The 18,231-nt window shown below is 33.3% G+C and overlaps 1 protein-coding gene across 10 annotated transcripts in view; it reads left to right on the top strand.

Moving 5' to 3' along the window:
* NBEA (neurobeachin) overlaps positions 1 to 18,231 on the top strand; it is a 686,692-nt gene that overhangs the window by 135,013 nt on the left and 533,448 nt on the right. For all 10 annotated transcript variants that reach the window (XM_073894686.1, XM_073894682.1, XM_073894681.1 and 7 more), the window contains exons 9-10: positions 3,697 to 3,894; positions 4,524 to 4,657. In XM_073894686.1, coding sequence (XP_073750787.1) covers positions 3,697 to 3,894; positions 4,524 to 4,657 — 332 coding nt within the window. The remainder of the gene's footprint in view (positions 1 to 3,696; positions 3,895 to 4,523; positions 4,658 to 18,231) is intronic.

The following is an 18,231-nucleotide window of genomic DNA, read 5'->3' as shown; positions in this document are numbered from 1 at the left end:
CACTTCCTGACTTGTTAATTTTAGCCATTCTTACTGGTGTGAGGTGATATCTCATTGAGGTTTTGATTTGGATTTCCCTGATGCCGAGCGATGCTGAGCACTTTTTCATGTGTCTGTTGGCCATTTGGATGTCTTCTTTGGAAAATGTCTGTTCATGTCTTCTGCCCATTTCTTGATTGGATCATTTGTTCTTTGGGTGTTGAGTTTGATAAGTTCTTTATAGATTTTGGATACTAGTCCTTTATGTCATATGTCATTTGCAAATATCTCCTCCCATTCTGTCAGTTGTCTTTTGGTTTTGTGAACTGTTTCTTTTGCTTTGCAAAAGCTTTTTATTTTGATGAAGTCTCAATAGTTGATTTTTGTCCTTGTTTCCCTTGCCTCTGGCGATGGTTCTAGGAAGAAGTTGCTGCGGCTGAGGTCGAAGAGGTTGCTGCCTCTCTTCTCCTTTAGGATTTTGATGGACTCCTGTCTCACATTTAGGTCTTTCAACCATTTGGAGTCTATTTTTGTGTGTGGTGTAAGGAAATGGTCCAGTTTCATTCTTCTGCATGTGGCTGTCCAATTTTCCCAACACCATTTATTGAAGAGACTGTCTTTTTTCCACTGGACATTCTTTCCTGCTTTGTCGAAGATTAGTTGACCGTAGAGTTGAGATTAGTTGACCGTAGAGTTGAGGGTCCATTTCTGGGCTCTCTATTCTGTTCCATTGATCTATGTGTCTGTTTTTGTGCTAGTACCAAACTGTCTTGATGATTACGGCTTTTTAATAGAGCTTGAAGTCTCGAATTGTGATGCCGCTAGCTTTGTTTTTCTTTTTCAACATTCCTCTCTGGCTGTTCGGGGTCTTCTCCATACAAATTTTAGGATTATTTGCTCCATTTCTTTGATAAAAGTAGATGGTATTTTGATAGGGATTGCTTTAAATGTGTAGACTGCTCTAGGTAGCATTGACATCTTCACAATATTTGTTCTTCCAATCCATGAGCATGGAATGTTTTTCCATTTCTTTGTGTCTTCCTCAATTTCTTTCATGAGTATTTTATAGTTTTGTGAGTACAGATCTTTTGCCTCTTTGGTTAGATTGATTCCTAGGTATCTTATAGTTTTAGGTGCAATTGTGAATGGGATAAACTCCTTAATTACTTTCTTCTGTCTTGTTGGTATATAGGAATGCCACTGATGTGTGTGCATTGATTTTATATCCTGCCACTTTACTGAATTCCTGTCTGTGTTCTAGCGGTTTTGGGGTGGAGTCTTTTGGGTTTTCCACATAAAGTATCATATCCTCTACAAAGAGTGAGAGTTTGACTTCTTCTTTGCTGATTTGGATGTCTTTTATTTCTTTTTGTTGTCTGATTGCTGTGGCTAGGACTTCTAATACTATGTTGAATAGCAGTGGTGATAGTGGACATCCCTGCCATGTTCCTGACCTTAGGGGGGAAACTCTCAGGTTTTTCCCATTGAGAATGATATTCGCTGTGGGTTTTTCATAGATGGCTTTTATGATATTGAGGTATGTACCCTCTAACCCTATACTCTGAAGAGTTTTGGTCAAGAAAGGATGCTGTACTTTGTCAAATGCTTTTTCTGCATCTATTGAGAGGATCATATGGTTCTTGTTCTTTCTTTGATTAATGTATTGTATCACATTGATTGATTTGCGGTTGTTGAACCAATCTTGCAGCCCAGGGATAAATCCCACTTGGTCATGGTGAATAATCCTTTTAATGTACTGTTGGATCCTATTGGCTAGTATTTTGGTGAGAATTTTTGCATCCCTGTTCATCAAGGATATTGGTCTGTAATTCTCCTTTTGATGGGGTCTTTGTCTGGTTTTGGGATCAAGGTAATGGTGGCCTCATAAAATGAGTTTGGAAGTTTTCCTTCCGTTTCTAGTTTTTGGAACAGTTTCAGAAGAATAGGTATTATTTCTTCTTGAAATGTTTGGTAGAATTCCCCTGGGAAGCCATCTGGCCCTGGGCTTTTGTTTGTTGGGAGATTTTTGATGACTGCTTCAATTTCCTTAGTGGTTATAGGTCTGTTCAGGCTTTCTATTTCTTCCTGGTTCAGTTTTGGTAGTTGATACATCTCTAGGAATGCATCCATTTCTTCCAGGTTATCTAATTTGCTCGCTTATAGCTGCTCATAATATGTTCTTAAAATTGTTTGTATTTCTTTGGTGTTGGTTGTGATCTCTCTTCTTTCATTCACGATTTTATTTATTTGGGTACTTTCTCTTTTGTTTTTGATAAGTCTGGCCAAGGGTTTATCAATCTTGTTAATTCTTTAAAAGAACCAGCTCTTAGTTTCATTGATCTGTTCTACTCTTCTTTTGGTTTCTATATTTCATTGATTTCTGCTCTGATCTTTATTATTTCTCTTCTCCTGCTGGGGTTAGGCTTTATTTGCTGTTTTTTCTCCAGCTCCTTTAGGTGTAGGGTTTGGTTGTATATTTGAGACCTCTCTTGTTTCTTGAGAAAGGCCTGTATTGCTATATACTTTCCTAGGACTGCCTTTGCTGCATCCCAGTGATTTTGAACAGTTGTGTTTTCGTTTTCATTTGTTTCCATGAATTTTTTCAATTCTTCTTTAATTTCCTGGTTGACCCATTCATTCTTTAGTAGGATGCTCTTTAGCCTCCCCTGTATTTGAGTTCTTTCCGACTTTCCTCTTGTGATTGAGTTCTAGTTTCAAAGCACTGTGGTCCGAAAACATGCAGGGAATGATCCCAATCTTTTCGTACCGTTTGAGACCTGATTTGTGACCTAGGATGTGATCTATGCTGGAGAATGTTCCATGGGCACTAGAGAAGAATGTGTATTCTGTTGCTTTGGGATGGAATGTTCTGAATATATCTGGGAAGTCCATTTGGTCCCGTGTGTCATCTAAAGTCTTTATTTCCTGTTGATCTTTTGCTTAGATGATCTGTCCATTTCAGTCGGGGGGGGTTAAAGTTCCCCACTATTATTGTATTGTTTTCAATGTATTTCTTTGCTTTTGTTATTAATTGGCTTATATAACTGGCTACTCCCATATTTGGGGCATAGATATTTACTTGTTAGGTCTTCTTGTTGGATAGACTCTTTAAGTAGGATATAGTGTTCTTCCCATCTCTTATTATAGTCTTTGGTTTAAAATCATATTTGTCTGATGTAAGGATTGTCACCCCAGCTTTCTTTTGGTGTCCATGAGCATGGTAAATGGTTTTCCACCCCCTCCCTTTCAATCTGGGGGTGTTTTTGGCTCTAAAATGAGTCTCTTGCAGACAGCGTATTGATGGGCCTTGTTTTTTTATCCATTTCCGATAGCCTCTGTCTTTTGATCGTGGCATTTAGCCCATTCACATTCAGGGTAACTATTGAAATATAGTTTATGATATGAAGTTTTAAATCAAAATCCTTTTACTACAGATGTAATAACATTTACATTTTTTCTAATAAAATTATTTTAAAAATAATCAAAAACAATAAAAACAAAAAATTCAGATCTGAGTCTGTTTATTAACATGATGAGTAAAATTTAACTCATAGAATTGAAGTGAGAATAATGAAATAATATAATACCGCTAATGCCTGACACTTGGAAGGGTCAAAACTAATTGTCTATTATTTCAAATGTTTCTGTGTTTTAAAACTTGAGAATTTTATTATGTTACATTTAAAAAGAGTATTTAATTTAGTTTTATTTTTTCAGAGCACCTTCAAATTTAAATCTGAGAGTGACATTCATTTGGCAGAACATCATAAACAGGTTCTGTATGATGGGAAACTTGCAAGTAGTATTGCATTTACATATAATGCTAAGGCCACCGATGCTCAGCTATGCTTGGAATCATCACCAAAGGAAAATGCATCAATTTTTGTTCATTCCCCACACGCTCTCATGCTCCAGGTTGGTGAATAGTAGCTTAGTTTAATGTTCTCATTTACGTTTTAAACGTTCTCATTACATTTTAAAGCTTGCTAATGTGTAGATCTATGGTTGCTATTTATTTTTCTTTTTTGTTTTTTTCTAGTTCTTTGAATAACATTTCACCTTCTCCCTTATTTTCCTATTTTTATTTTTTGGCAATATACTTTACCCTGGACTAGTCAGTCTCCTTAGTAGGGAATATGTCGTCTCTGTTATCTTGTCTGTTCTATAATCCTTTGAAATAAAATCAGTTGATTAGCTGCACAGATAGTTGTTAGACACAAAAATATACTCTGCTTTAAGAATGTACTAGTATCACACCCCCATATAAAAAGTACTTGGAAATCTTTAAATCTACTAATAGTATTTCTTATTCTAAATTGTTTTTTGATTTATAGCTTCATATTTTCAGTCTAAAAAATCTCAACTTATTCCAATTTAAAAGTGGTTGGCAAAGATTTTATTTTATATGTGTGTCAAAAATTTTATAATTGAGGGATTTAAAATGTCTTTGTTTTAAAAATTTTTTACAAAGTTATTTGGAACAAGGAAATAGTGATAACTTTATTCTTCAGGAGTTTAATACACAATTTTGTTTTTGAACATAGGATGTGAAAGCTATAGTAACACATTCAATTCATAGTGCAATTCATTCAATTGGAGGGATTCAAGTGCTTTTTCCACTTTTTGCTCAACTGGACAATCGGCAGCTCAATGACAGTCAAGTGGAAACAACTGTCTGGTAAGTTTTCTTTAAATTTGTAATTTCTTGTAATTTTTATACACTTAGATTATGCCTGGCATAGTTGATGCTGTGTAAATGTATTACAATATTTGTTTTTTATCCCTGAAGTGCTAATAAAAGTTTCTTTAGACTAAGGCAGATATATATCCACACAATATTAAAACTTTGCACTTAAAATCATAAAGAAATGACTTGCTTGATAATAAATCAAAACTTCTTACCAGATGTAGTGTAATGATTTTAATAAAAATTGAGGAAAAGTATTAGTCCTAACCCTATCCTTTGGAAATGCTTATGGTTTGGATCATCCATGAAATCCTGTTAGCTTAAACAAAATTACTAGGGTAAAGTTATTCTGAAAAAATGGTATTTGATAATAGTTACATAATTTATATATTATATATTAGTATTATTTTGTACTTATGTTATCATAATACTAGTATAATATTGATATTAGCTTTCCTTTATATATAGTTCATATATGAGAATCCAAATCTACCCAGTGGCTTATCCATGTTTATATAAAAATTGTTACTTTCTAATTAGGTTTATTTCATGTTCAATTCTGTAGCTTCCTTCCTTTTTATTAAAACATACCTCATGCATCAAATGCTGATTTAATTTTGTATCTTAGAATCATTTCTATAAGAAGTTAAATGTGAATTTTAACAACTATTTTTAATCTGTACATTGCTATGTTTGGAAAATTTTAAGAGAAAATCATACAGGTAAACATTCTTTTTTACTCCAGAAACAATATAGGAATGCTTCCCTAGTATTTACACATATATATGAAGTTCTTCATGGATCATCCAATTTTGAATGTTGGAAAATCTAGTGAATAAAGCAAAGATGAGAAAATAAAGTCCATTGAAATTTAACATGATCTTCTCATATTTATTATCTAAATAAGCTATTAACAAAATTCTGTTTTGTATAAATTTTGTATAAACATAAGTATAAATGTGACCTGTACACTTAACAACACCCAGCTCCTATCCATGGGTCATGCTTTCTTTTATATCAGTGTAAAAGTTGTAGTCTTGAAGTAAAAAGGAATCCTGAGATCATGCCCTGCTGTGATATATTGCTATAAGATCTTAAATAATTTCATCGGGAGGGCTGGATATCAGCCTAGTGGAAAGATAAAACTTTAAATTTCAGTCCTGGATCGAAATTCAGATGTTTTGCTCTTTATCATCTAAGTGAACCAATATACATTGGAATCAATAATTAAAAACTTAGTAAGTTCTATGGAAAGAAGTTGGGGATGAAGTAGCCTTAGAAAAACTCCCATGTGTAATTTAAATATTCTTTATGAATTAATATTGTCTATAATCATTTTAACCTGGAATGGAATTTGTTGCTTTGTGAAGAAAAAGTAGAAAGATTATATAGTTTGAAAATGTAATAACTAAAACTGTCACAATAATATATATCTACATGAATAGCTATTATAAAATCTTAGTGCTAAAATCATATTTTAACAGGTTATCTGGTCCATTCATCCAGGGCACATGGTTATTTTTCATTGCCTGTCTTCAAAACTCATTTTAATGTTTATATTTTGGTATTTAAACTGTATTTATTTCATCATGGAGATAGAAGACAATGTAAGGGGTCAGCATTCTGATTTTCATTTTTATTTGGTTTTAGTTCTTTTGTATCATTCATCTTAATTTTTTCTCTGTAATAAATAACTTCAACTTTTGTAGCTATATACATGTTCTTAGTTTAAATCCAACAGAAAACATATAAGAAAAGTATCACTATCCTCTTTAGTAATAATACATACCCAATTCCAAGCTACCCTGCAATTCAGTTATGTGCTATTTTGAATTCTTATCTAATACTTTTGCATTAATTGTGTCAAAGCCCTTGATGTCTGAGGTTGGCTCTTTTGTGGAAAATTGTATCTATCAGTAATAATAGTCTTGTTATTTCAAGTTTTGAAGGGGGCCGTTATAGATAAGTGTGTGCATCAGTGGTATAATCTTGGTTTTTAAAGTGTTAAAACCAAGTTATTAAATGGGACCTCTCCCTCTACTTGAAGAACCCAGATTCTTAACTGTAGGGCAAGGGTCGATAGAGTTTCTTGTTTTCTGGCTATATCATAAATTCATATAGATGAATGAGACCTTGAAATAGGACATATCCTCTTATTTTTAGTTATTATTAAATTATTCTAGATGAAGGAGAGCCTATTTGAAGTTTTTAAATTTCCAGAGAGAATTAGTTATATTCTTTTTTTGAAAATCTGTTTGCATAATAAACATATGCCAACAATTATATTATCTAATTTTTGATTACTTTTTGGAGAAATTGAGCTAAGCTATAAAATCAGTTCTCTGTCTTCTGTGTTTCAAGCTGAAGCATTTAATTTCCATGTTCTTTCCTCCACTCAGTAGTCCTTTTTTATGAACTTTTTATTGTTTCTCTGGTGGTATTATTATACTGTCCTTAGAAATCTTGATGAGTTTTACTCTACATAGGGGGTTAGTATTAAAATAATTTATTGAAGGAAAAATCTTACTTTCTGGAGCCTTTATAAATAGGCTTTGTGCAGAATTTTTGCGGCTTTGTTTTATTATGAAGGCTATGTATTATGGTTGTTATATATGTGGACTTTCAAGTCAGACAGACTTGGGCTCAAATCCTGGGTTTACTGTATTATTAGTGCAACTTTGAATATGTTAACAATTTTGTGCTTCCGTTTCCACCATTATAAAATTGCAATAATAATAGCACATTGGATTATTTAGATTAAATGTGATAAAAATACATAGATCATTATAGTAAGCACTCAGTACATGCTGGGTTTTGTTACCATGACAGTGGGCTAGATAATCTACAAGAGTATCTCTAATACTATGGTTTTATATTTTAAAATTATATATCCTTAATCTTGGAAATTGGTTATTATAATATGGGCCGTATTACTTTATATTTGAACTTCTATCAGTGATATTATTTACAATAGAGACTTAAGTAGTTAATTAGGACTTATATTTTGAACTTTAATTGTAGTGATGAAAACTGGTTTTGAACTATCCATTTTCTAGATATGGTGGCTTAAAATAGAGGATGTGTTAACTCAAGTTGTGAAGCCAACACCAAGTCAAAGAAAGCCTGGAAGGGTTTAGGTTGATTTTTCTTTAGCTGGTTTTTGGACCTTGTATAGCTGCCCCTTTAGTACTTAAATTTCCAGGAATAACACTTCCTGTCACCTTTTCTTTTAACATGTAGTTTTAGCTTTTATCATGGCACAAAAAAATTCACCAACACAATGAGTAGATAAATATTACTGAACTGAGTTAAATAGCTTGTGGCATCACAAACAGTATTTTTGATGTTATCTGTTTTTCATAAGTAAATTAGGCCAATATGTAGTTACCATTTTGATTTCATTCTATTCATAATGATTCTTAAGCCCTGTGATGACCTTGAATAATTCTGCCAAGTGATCAAAGCTGTTTGGATGTTTTTTTGCATGTTTTGTCATTCCTCAGGAACTATTTTATATTGGACTCATCAGTCTCAGTCCAGTGAATATTGAGAGCAATAACTAAACAAATTGCCTTTCATTAGACATTTAATAAATAGTTTTAATGACTAAAAGAATGAACATATGATTAATAAATTATTTCAAGAAGTATAACTCTAATCTTAATCATATTTTTTGTATTTTGTATCTCAGAATGACTCAATAAATTAGAAATTTAATTTTCCTTTGATTTGGATGATCAGATATATTGTAAATGACATATCTTTCTCATTTGGTCCACCCTCCTTTTTTTCAGAACATATGTTATTAAATTCTTTATGTGTTATAAAATAAACCTTCCTTATTGTGTAATATGGGAAGAATTTGCTTTGAAAAAAATACATTTTCTGGTGCAAGGTATAAATAGGCTTTTGTTTATCAAACAACTAAAAATAAACTAAGCAAAAAATTCTCATTAGCAACAATGTGATGCAATGAGCAGGACTTCTTTTGTGTCAGACAGATTAAGACTCAAACCAGTGTTCTGTACTATCTGATCTTAGGTGATAGGATTGTTCGAGGGTGTGTAGTAGTAGTAGTACATGGCATTTACTGAGTACTTACTATGTGCCAGTCTCTGTAACTGTATTTTCTCATCCAGTACTTTCTGATGATGAGAGAGAGAAAAACTGAGTAACTTCCTCAAGGCACAGGACTTATTAAGTGGCAGATTAGAACCAGAATCCTAATCCTGAAAGCCTGACTCTAGAGCCCTCCCTTTAAACCACTGTGGACAACTCTGAGAATCACTTTTGCCAACTGTGGAATGACTCTTAATAATGCCAACTTTATCTGACTGTAAAATGAATTAAGCTAGTCTATGCAAAATATCTACCATAGTTTCTGGTACATAGTAGACATTGAATGTGTTTTCTCTCTTTCCTCAGTGAATATTAGTCTATTGATGTGATATAATTTTGTTTTACTAAAATTTATTTCTAATGCTGTTTTAACTCTGAAAAATTTTACAAACTAAAATTCAATCTCGAGTGATAGTTTAAATGAATTCTTTTAAATATATAAATATTTTTCTCAGAAAACTGTTCTTTTTGTTCTTAGTTATGATACAAGTTGTTTGGTAGACTGCTTTTGATGGAATGTGAGATATAAAAAAATTTAGGGAATCCCGTAAGGAATTTATGTCAGTGACCTATCATTAAGAATCTTCTTGTAATGTGAATGTTAATGACTCATTAATTGTTTAGTGAACTTAAATGAAGATTTTTTTTCTTCCTTCCTTTCTTTCTTTCTTTCTTTCTTTCTTTCTTTCTTTCTTTGAGAGGGGGAGAGGAAGGGGGGAGAGGGGAAGGGGGGGGAGGGAGAGAGAGAATCCCAAGCAGGCTCCAGCCCAGGGTAGAGCCCGACACTGGGATGGATCTCACAACCCTGAGATCATGACCTGAGCCAAAATCAAGAGTTGGACGCTTAACCAACTGAGCCACTCCCCAGAGATTTTTTTTTCTTAAAATGTATTTTGCTCATCAGTTATTCCAATGATTATCTTGAATTTTATAACCTCCTTAATAATTAAGCCATTCCTTTAATTGAAAATTTCATTGTAAAGTCCTGATTAGCACTACTGTCATGTGTAAACCAACAAAATTGCCTGGAAATTTCAGTATTTTCAGTGACTATCTAAACCAGATTTTCCCTTATGCTTTGAAGTGACTTAAAAAATCATTTGTCCAACCATGTTTTCTGATTGTTAGTTCAGGGAAAATTACCTATTACACATACAATGAAAAAATTTTATTATATAGTTTTAACCCAATTGACAAAAAATGAAATGTGATTGATTTCAGTTGGCAAAGAACTGAAATCAGTACCTGTTGATAATGATTGTCTCTCTTGTGAAGGTTATTGTTAATATATGTAGAATATAATATTTTGGTTTCCAAAAGAATTTAAGTATTTTTAACCTATCAAATTATATCCCCTTTATATTTTTTCAGAAAGAATGTATGTCTGTCACTTCTTACTTATATATATTTGCTAGTTTGCCTTTTTTAGTTTCCTAAATTATTAATGAAAATTCTTTAAGTAAAACAGACATAGAAAAAGTGTATTTGAGGTACATGTATTACTACTATTAGAAGAAAAAAAAGCAAATAATAATTTATTTAGTGAGATTTAACTGAAGTAAAATGGAATTTATATTGAATTTACTGTGAAAATTAATTTTTATGAAGTAAAAAATAAAATACATTAAGCATTCTGCCTGAAACATAAGGAAACTATAATTTAATGTTCAAAAACTTCCTCTTGTCAGGCAAGTCCTTTGTACTCTGTGGAGTCTCTACAAGAGATATCTAATAACAAAAATTGTAGTACATCTAGCAGTTTAATAAATTTGTCAGCTGTCAACAAGAGTGGATGTTTTGTTTTATTCTAGATTTATGACTTATGATTTATTGACTTTTCAAAGAAGCTGGTGTCTTATAGTCCATTTTAAAGTGTTTTTTATAATGAGTGATTGCTCTCACAATGATTCTTTCATAAAAAGTTTCCTTTAAATTTAGTGAAATGCGTTTTTAATGCTATGTTAGTTTGTGCTATTTCATTTTACAGTACATAATTTTACTCTATAAGAGGCAAGGCTTTTGCTTTATCTTTGCCGCCCCCCCAAAAAAGATAATTGTTTTGTCAAAGGGGTAACTGCAAATTATTTGTTGCAGAAATTTTGGCAACCATAAGCACATCTTTAGTGAATTAGTCGCCTTAATTTTCCTCTAGTTTGTATATCCACATAGTTTCTCCTTTGATATTTCAGTCAATCTCATCACAATCTTATTTTTCATATGAAATAGCATTCATTTCTTTTAACTTTTCTGTCTTTATATTCCTTTTGAAAGTAAGAAGAATTCTTCATTCATTTTGGTTTTATGATATAGAGTCTAAAACTAAGATAAATATTTGCTTTTATAAGAACTATTGTCATATGTTGATCTCTTCACCTTCAGAAGCCCAGATTTGCTAATGAAAAGTGGGTATAATACTAAGAGTCTCCCCAGTGTTGAGGCTCTTTTCCCTTACTCTTTCCTGGATGTGATGACCATTATATACACTGAGTTGAATCTTGAAGAAAGGAATTAATAAAGCATCATCAGGAGATTCCAGTCAATTTCATACTGTAATTTTATTTGCTTTTACTTTATTTTGTTTCTAGGTCCATGGTCTTATTACCTAGGTGACAAGTCCCAGAGCTTTTTTTCCAGCTATCTTCTATTTAGGTCCATATACCCAAACCATGTAGAAGGTATCTCAAAATCAACATGCCTTAAATAAAAATCCAAAACTTTCTTCTTTGTGTAATTTCTGTTGCTTTTGATACTTTTTTGTTTTGAAATTTTAGAATTAGTTTTAATTTTTGTGAAAGACTTCATTTTTTTAGAGCAGGTTTGGGTTTATAATAAAATCAAGAAGAAGATACAGAGATTTCCCATGCACTCCCTTTCCCCACACATGCATACCCTCCCCCTTAATCAGCATCACTCACCAGAATGACACATTTTTTTTTACCAAGGATGAAACTAAATTGTTACAGTATAATCATTCAAAGTCTGTAGTGTATCTTAGAATTCCCTCTTGGTGTTTTACATTCTTTGGATTTGTACAAAAGTATAATGATATATACCTATAAAGTATTTGCACTTCCCTAAAAATTCTTTGTGCTCCACTTATTCATCCTTTTCCTGCTCACACTCTCCCCCTGGAAACCCCTGGTCTTTTTATTGTCTCTAATAGTTTTGTCATTTCCACAGTGTCCTAGTTGAAATCATACAGTATGTAAGCTTTTCAGATTGTCTTCTTTCACTTAGTAATATGCAGTTAGGATCCCTCCATGGCTTTTCATGACTTGATGGTTCATTTCTTCTTAGCACTGAATATATATATTCCTTTGTCTATATGTAGCACAGTTTATTTATTCATTCACCTATCGAAGGACATCTTGGTTATTTCCAAGTTTTGGAAATTACAGACTAAAGCAGCTGCAAACATTTTGCAGGTTTTTCTGTGGATGTAAGTTTTCAACTCCTTTGGGTAGATATCAAGGAGGATGATTGCTGGTTTATATGATAAAAGTATGTTTAGTTTTGTAGAAAACCTCTTAACTGTCTTCCAAAGTGCCCATACCATTTTCTGCCTTCCACCAGCAGTGAATGAGAATTCCTGTGGCTCCATAACCTCACTAGCATTTGGTGTTGTCAGTGTTCTGGAATCTGGCCATTGTAGAAGGTGTGTAGTGGTATCTCATTGTTTTTCTTTGCATTTACCTGATGACAAGATGTGGAGCATCTTTTTATATCCTTATTTTTCATCTGTATATCTACTTCAGTGAGATGTCTGTTCAGGACTTGGGTTCATTTTTTAATCAGCTTGTTTGTTTTCTTATTGTTCAGTTTTAAGAGTTCTTTTATATTTTGGGTAACAGTCCTTTCATCAGATATGTCTTTGGCAAATATTTTCTCCGAATCTGTAGCTTGTCTTTTAATTCTCTTGATATTGTCTTTCCTGGAGAAGATTTTATTTTTAATGAAGTCCAGTTTATCAATTATTTCTTCATGGATTGTGTCTTTGATGTTTATCTAAAAAGTCATCACCATACTCAAGGTCATCTAGGTTTTTTCTTATGTTATCTTTTAGGAGTTATTTAGTTTTGCATTTTACATTTAGGTCTGTGATCCATTTTGAGTAGACTTTTGTGAGGCATGTAAGGTCTGTTTTCTAGATTTACTTTTTCATGTGGTTGACCAGTTTTTCCAGCAGCATTGTTGAAGACACTTTGCTCCATTGTATTTTCTTTGCTCATTTGTCAAAGATCAGTCGGCTCTATTTATTGGTGTCTGTTTCTGGGCTCTCTCTTCTGTTCCATCCATTGATCTATTTTTTATTCTTTCACCAATTCCACACTGTCTTGATTACTATAGCTTTATAGTAAGTCTTGAGGTTAGTAGTGTCAGTCTTCCAACTTTGTCCTTTAGTACTTTGTTGGCTATGTTTTGCCTCTTTATATAAATTTTGGAATATATTGTGACTATCCATAAAATAACTTACTGGGTTTTTGACTAATATTGCACTGAACCTATAGATCAATTTGGGAAGAACTGACATCTTGATATTTATTCCTTCTATTCATCCACCTGGAATATCTCTCCATTTATTTAGTTCATTTTTTTATATCATTCTGGAGAGTTTTATAATTTTTATCATATAGATCTTGTATATATTTTGTTAGATTTACACATAAGTATTTTTGGGGGGTGCTAAAGTAAATGGTACTGAAATTTTAATTTCAGATTCCACTTGTTCATTGTTGGTTTGTGGGAAAACAGATGACTTTTTAAATTAATCTGTATCCTGCAAGCTTGCTATAATTGCTTATTAGTTCCAAGAGGTTTTTTGTGGATTCTATTGGATTTTTCTACAGAGATAATCATGCCACCTGCAAACAAAGACAGTTTCATGTCTTCTTTACCAATTTGTATGTTTCCTTTTTTTCTTTTTTTGTCACGGTAGTAAGGACTCCCAAGTATCCTGTGGAAAAGGAGTGGTGAGAGGGGACATCGTTGCCTTGTGTGTGATCTTAGTAGGAAAGCTTTGAGTTTTTCATCATAAAGTATGATGTTAGCTGTAGGTTTTTTTTTTTTTAAGATTTTATTTATTAGAGAGCAAGAGAGCAGGAGAGAGTGAGCGAGGGAGCATAGGGTGGGTAGGGGAAGGGTGGAGGGAGAGGGAGAAGCAGGCTCCCTGTTGAGTGGGGAGCCCATCATAGGACTCATCTCGGGGCTCAATCCCAGGATCCTGAGCCGAAGGCAGATGCTTAACTGACTGAGCCACCCAGGCACCCCTAGCTGTAGGGTTTTTATAGATAGTTTTTATCAAGTTGAGAAAGTTCCTTGTTTACTATGAGTTTTTATCATGAATCGTTGTTGAATTGTGTCAAATGCTTTTTCTGCATCTATTGATATGAACATGTCATTTTTCCTTTTCAGCCTGTTGATGTGATAGATGATATTAATTGATTTTTGAATCTTGAACTAACCTTGCATACTGTGGAGAAATCCCACTTGGTTGTGTTGTATAATTCTTTTTATACTTTTTTGGATGCAATTTGCTAATACTATGTTGAGGTTTTTTGCATTTATGTTCATGGGAGATACTATTCTCTAATTTTCTTACAATGTTTTTATCTGGTTTTGATTAAATTAGAGTGATGTTGGGCTCAAAGAATGAGTTAGGAAGTAGTTACTCTGCTTCAACCCTCTGAAAGATATTGTAGAGAATTGGTATAATTTCTTTACATTTAAAGTGTTTGGTAGAATTCACTAGTGAACCCATCTGGGCCTGGTGCTTTCTGTTTTGGAAAATTGTTAAATATTGAGTCAGTTTCTTTAATAGATACAGGTCTGTTCAGGATGTCTTTCTTTTTGTGTGAGCTTTGACAGGTTTTTTCTTTCAGGTAACTGGTCCTTCTCATTATGTTATCAAAACTGTGGGCATAGAATTGTTCCTTTTTGTCCTTTTAATTTCCATAGGATCTGAGGTTACATCCCTTCTTTCATTTCTGTGGTTAGTATTTTGTGTCCTCTTTTTTTCTTAGACTGACTAGAGGCTTAATCAATTTTATGGATATTTTCAATGAACCAGCTTTTTGTTCCATTGATTTTCTCTCTTGATTTCTTCTCTCAGTTGCTTTCATTTATACCTTAATTATTCTTATTTCTTTTTTTGTCCTTACTTTGGATTTAGTTTACTCTTTTTTTTCTAGTTTCCTAAGGTAGAAATGTAGATTATTATTTTCGATCTTTCTTCTTTTCTACAGATGCATAATAGAGGTTTGAACACAATTCCAGTGTGTGGAGAGGTAGTTCCCTGTACCACTGTCACCACCAGACAGTTCTCTGTAACACTAGCTGGTTGTCCTACAGTTTAATTCAATTCTATTACTATCTCCTTGGAGATAGTGTCAGATCCCATATGTTAAGGGCCCAGTCATAGAAGACTGGTGCTCTGACTTTAGACACCAGTCACAAGCCCAGATTATCACCTGTGCTTTTGACCAACTGACTATAGATTGGGGATTTGAACAACCCCCTCCTTGGTCTTCTGATGCCTCGTGTTACCTGGACCCGTGACAGACTGACTATCAATCAGACGTTCCTCTTTTTTTCAGCCCCCTTAGGTGGGAGAAGATGACTATAGTTGACTGTAGTTGGATATTTCCCTTCTCTAGGTTAGGCTCTTAGAATACCTCAGCAGGTTAGGATTGGTTAACTACTTTCTCCTGAGGGCAGGCCTCATTAACAGATTGCTCTGGTATATTTCAAGTTCATTTTCCTTTTCCCTGGGAAGCCTGGGAGGATTTTTCTGATATTTATATTAAGAAAACCTGGTTGATCTCCTGGAAATAAATCATACTGTTAATGTAGAGTCCTCTGTATGACTGGAGGGGTTGAAAGCACTGAGATTCCAGCTATTTGTCAGTTACAGTTCAGTTTTCCCTACCTGGGTGCTGTTTGCCACAGTGGTTTCCCACTTGCGAGTCTCTGCTCTGATAACCCATGACTCCCTATAGTTTGCTGTTTGTCTCCCCAATCTTGGGGGCATCAGTTTGCCCTGTTCTTCTCCTCTCTTATTGGATCCTAGAAGAGTTGTTGATTTATCAGTCTGTTCAGCTTTATTTGATAGAATTGATGGACTCATGGATTCCAGGATTTTTACTTTCAGAACCAGAAACCTCTGTATTGCTTTGTTTTATCTCTCTCTTACTGCTGGCTTGCCCTGGATTCGAGCAGCATTACAAAAGTGTGCAGCAGAGTGAGGAAACTGAAGCACTAGCATTTTGACATCAGAAATGAAAAGAAGAGCCCCACAACCAGAAATCATTGGGGAAATCATGGAAAGGGAAGAACTTTGGAAGTGGCTCGCTAACATTATGTATGAATTCAGCTCTGAGCCGTACCTTTGTGATTCTGATCCGAATCAGAGGTCTAACCATTGCATTGAAGCAAGATAAAGAACCAAAAGCCATTCAGGTTGGAAAGGAAAAAATAGAACTATCCCTTTTACAAATGACATGATTGTCTATGTAAAAAAATTCATAAGGATTAACACACACAGAATTCTAGTAAGCAAGTTCAGAAAATTTGCAAGAGACAAGTTTCTCATGCAAAAATAAATTTTATTTCTGTGCATTAACAATGTGTAGTAGGAAACCAAATGAAAAATACCTTTAACAATAGCTTCAGAAATTTAAAAATTGAAAATATAAATGTCTAAAACATGTAAGGATCTGTGTGCTGAAATCCACAAATCGCTGATAAAAGAAATGGAAGTATTAAGTAAATAGATATATTGTGTTCATGTATAGGAAGACTCAACATAGTAAAGATGTCATTGAATTGGTCTCTAGATTTAACACAATACTAATTAAAATCCTGGCTAGATTTGTTTGTTGATATATGTGAGGTGATTCTAAATTTATATGGAAAGTTAAAGTAACTAGGATAACTGAAATGACTTTGAAGAAGAAGAAAGTTGAAGGAATAATACTTCCTGGCTTTAAGACATACTATAAACCTCTAATAATGAATACAGTGTGTGATATCAGCAAGGCAATAGACACATATATCTCTACAACAGAATATGAGTCTAGAAATAGTCCCACATGCCTGTGGACAATTGATCTGTGGCAGAGGTACAAAATCAATCTAAGGGAGGAAGGATGGTTGTATGCCAAAAAATGGCTCGACCTAAACCTCACACCTTAAAAAAAATTAACTCAAAATTAACTCTAAATGTAAAATATAAAACTGTAGAACTTTCAGAAGAAAACATATAGGAGAAAATCTTGTGACCCAGACTAGGCAACATCATTTTAGACATGACAATAAAAGCAGGTACATAAAGGACAAAAATTTGATAATTTGACTTTGACTTCATCAAAATTAAAATCTTTTAGTTTGCAAAAGATGCAGTGAAAAGACATGTTACAGACTGGAGGAAGATGGTAAAAAATCTTTACTTGACAAAGGATTATATCAAGAATATACAAAGAAGTCCCTTAAACTTTAATAGTAGGAAAACATAAAATCCAATTAAAAAAATGGGCTAAAACTTGAACAGACACTTGACCAAAGAGGATGTAAGGATGTCAAAATAGCACATGAGAAGATGTTCAATATCATTAATGAATAGGGTAATGTATATTAAAACTAGTATAAGATACAACTACACACATAGTAGAATCACCAAAATAAAAATTACTCATGGTGCCATGTGCTGGCAAGGATGAGAAGCAACTAGAATATATTAATGGTGGGATTGCCAAGTGTTACAGCCACTCTGGCAGTTTGGCAGTTTATTACAAAGTTAAACATACACGCTTACCTTATAATTCAGCCTCTACTCATAGGCTTGTATTTGTGAGAAATGAATGAAAACTGTGTTCACACAGAAGCCTTTATATGAATGTTTATAGTAGTCCTATTCATAATTGTTGTTAACTAGATACAACTCAAATGTACACAGACTGTGGCAATCCATTTATAAAATGAAATACTATTCTTCAATTAGAGGAATAAAGTCTTGACATATACAACTACTTGGATGCATCTCAAAGGCAATATGTTGAGGTCAGAAAGACAGACTCAGAAGGTTCCATACTATATGATTCAATTTATATGACATTCTTGAAATGTCAGAACTGTAGTGATAGGTAAGAGAAGAGTAGTTATTCAAGATTATGGGAGTTGGAAGAATGTGATTGTAAAGCTGTAAGGAATAGGATAAATGAAGGTTTTCTTGGTGTGATGGAACTGTTCTGTATCTTGATTGTGGTGGGTTTATACAAATCTACATATCTTCCATTTTCAGAATTGTACACACACACACACAAAAGAAAAGAAGAAATAAGAAAAGTCAGCGGGTTTTTTTTGCCTGATTATTTAAAAGATAATTAAAAATAATAGAAAATTCCTGTAAAGCCTAAATACCAAATAATTATTTCAGCTTTCTGTGTAGTCAG

Source organism: Callorhinus ursinus, unplaced genomic scaffold (assembly GCF_003265705.2).
Source record: "Callorhinus ursinus isolate GAN/ISIS: 27379988/994484 unplaced genomic scaffold, GSC_fseal_2.0 scaffold7, whole genome shotgun sequence".
Lineage (NCBI taxonomy): Eukaryota > Metazoa > Chordata > Mammalia > Carnivora > Otariidae > Callorhinus > Callorhinus ursinus.
The sequence above is the reverse complement of the archived record's forward strand: the minus strand, read 5'-3'. Positions and strand labels throughout refer to the sequence as shown.